Source organism: Rhagoletis pomonella, unplaced genomic scaffold, assembly GCF_013731165.1.
Source record: "Rhagoletis pomonella isolate Grant_MI unplaced genomic scaffold, Rhpom_1.0 Rhpom_scaffold_00002, whole genome shotgun sequence".
Classification (NCBI taxonomy): Eukaryota; Metazoa; Arthropoda; class Insecta; order Diptera; family Tephritidae; genus Rhagoletis; species Rhagoletis pomonella.
In genome coordinates, this window is record NW_023458556.1 from 58,273,725 (window position 1) to 58,276,035 (window position 2,311).

General features: G+C 38.6%; 1 protein-coding gene across 1 annotated transcript in view; it reads left to right on the forward strand.

Annotated features, from left to right (window-relative positions):
• Window positions 1–2,078: 2,078 nt before the first annotated feature.
• Window positions 2,079–2,311, forward strand: part of LOC118753999 (xenotropic and polytropic retrovirus receptor 1 homolog) — a 3,756-nt gene continuing 3,523 nt past the window's right edge. The window contains exon 1 of the mRNA XM_036488874.1: window positions 2,079–2,151. Within this exon, the coding sequence (XP_036344767.1) occupies window positions 2,079–2,151 (73 nt within the window). The remainder of the gene's footprint in view (window positions 2,152–2,311) is intronic.

Below are 2,311 nucleotides of genomic sequence, written 5' to 3' on the forward strand. Positions count from 1 at the left end.
ATGTGAACAAAGTTATAATACCCTTGTGCACAAGTGCGCTCGGGTATAAAAAAACTACGCCAAAGCGATTATGTAGTCGTAACGTAGTACTTCCTGTACAAAAAGGTATGCATTTCTTTCATCTTGATCTCGATCTAATGAAGGATAATCGGCAGTGATATTAGCAGCGATGCGCTAATATCCAATCGCTACGACAGGAACGCGAGCAACGCCTGTGCAAGGCGAATTTATATAAGGTGGTGTTACTACATCACTGCTAATCACATGAATAAAAATCATAAAAATGAAAATATAACAGCAATATTTCTTGTTTATAATGGATTAGATCCATCGCACACCACGGACTTTATCGGCCGCCAATTTAAATGTGCTCGCCAGTCTTTCCATTGCACCACAACTTATTGGTCAGAGCGATTAAGCTGGTGTAATGTGCGCACCTCCATACATCTTCATGTACATATTTAAAGCGAGCCTTACTATTTAAATAGGCGGCCGATAAAGTTTGTGGTATGCGGTGGCTCTTATAGCTGTATCCTTACATCTATTCCGTGTGTTGCAATATCCACGAAAGCAGCAGTTAATTTTTTATGAAGCAAATTATTAAAAAGTATTCGAAAATTATTATTTATTTTTCCAACGTCAAAAGCTGGATTTTTTTTTTTTTAAGTTGGTACAACAAAAAATACGAAACACGTTTTCTGTCAGATAGCTAACATGGCGGATAAGAAGAAGAAGTGAAACTACCTTCTAAGAATTATTGTATCATGGTTATAAGCCTGGCCTTTAATAATAATAATATTTGTGAAAAAATATAAAAAAAAATTTTTATGCATCTCTATTTGTTTTCAACAGAAATTTTCCTTCAAAGTTTTATGTACATAATTTGCAAACATAACCGAAAAAAAGCATAAACATGTTCTAGAGACATATACATATATATGTATGTATACACTCCCTCGTCAAAGCTGAGTACATGACATAAGCTTCTGGGATGGACTCCTCTCCATATTTTTTTCAAGGAAACAGCAGCCGCGAGGGCGCTACAGTCCGACTATTTAACGACGGCTTTTTCAGAGAGAAGCTTCATGCAGGTATTCCTGGGATGATATCAGTGTTGGAAATATGCGGAATCTCTGATTCCATAAGTAAAAAGATCTGATTTGGCTGAAAGTTCTAAGTTATAATTCCCGATAGCGAAGATTTGGCGAATGGGCTCCCTGCAAGGAGGGAGCATAATTTTGGACCTTGCACCAAACTTACAATTCCCATGGGCAAATGGCCCACGGTGTTTCAGACTGAAATAGTCGCAATTTTAAACTGCGCAAAATTAAACCTTGATAAGCCAAGAAGCAATCCGTGCCCATTGCAACAGGACTATTAAATCCAACCTGGTTAGAGACCGCTTTGACATGCTAAAAATTTTAGTATCAAAAAACAGGTGGTGAGTACCAGACTATTATGGAATCGAAGGCAATGAGGTCGCCTTTTTGGGACTTGAACCATTCTGTAGTCTCAGTTGGTACTCCTCGATAGCCATAATTACTGAGTGGGGGTACACTCTGAACGTAGTAAGTACTGAGGAGCGGTGGGACCGCCCTTTCAACGAAAATGAATAGGTTTGAGCAAAGAGTCGGAATGCCGGCTCTGCCTCGAAGATGATGAAGCTTTAAAGCATATTCTATTCACTATCCGCCTTTGGCTAGTCAAAGATTAAAAGGCTCTTTTAGGATTCATTAGGAAGGTATCTTGACCACACTGGGTTAGTGACTCTGTCTTTAAGATACACAAAAGATTTTTCAGGTCGCGGTGTCTCTTCTTCTGTTACATCCCAGATCTAATTAACTAACTACTGAACATGGGATGTACGCAACACGTTTTCAGCTCCTCAAAGAGGTTGTGATTTAAAATTTTTCCCGCACCCACATGTTTGCAAAGCGTAACGGATCATCGCATCATTAAGTACATACATAAATATTTCCGCAAACAAAAAGATCATACCAAATAGTGAATACCTTCTTTCGTTTCCAGTTTCCATTTGACAAATTAAAATAACGAATAGTTTTTTATTTCCGTCAAAAATGAAATTCACGGAGAAGCTCGCAACATTTTTAACACCAGAATGGCGGAGTCAATACATCCACTATGAGGTCAGTAGGTTGTCCCAGTGAACACGCTACCAATTAATACAAACGTTAACATTTTAGCAATTAAAAGAAATGATCGTAAGGGCGGTCGATAATGCGCCGACCGACCAATCTGATCTTCGTGCAGTTCAGTCCTACTATGCGGTCATCGATGATAAATTCTTTGA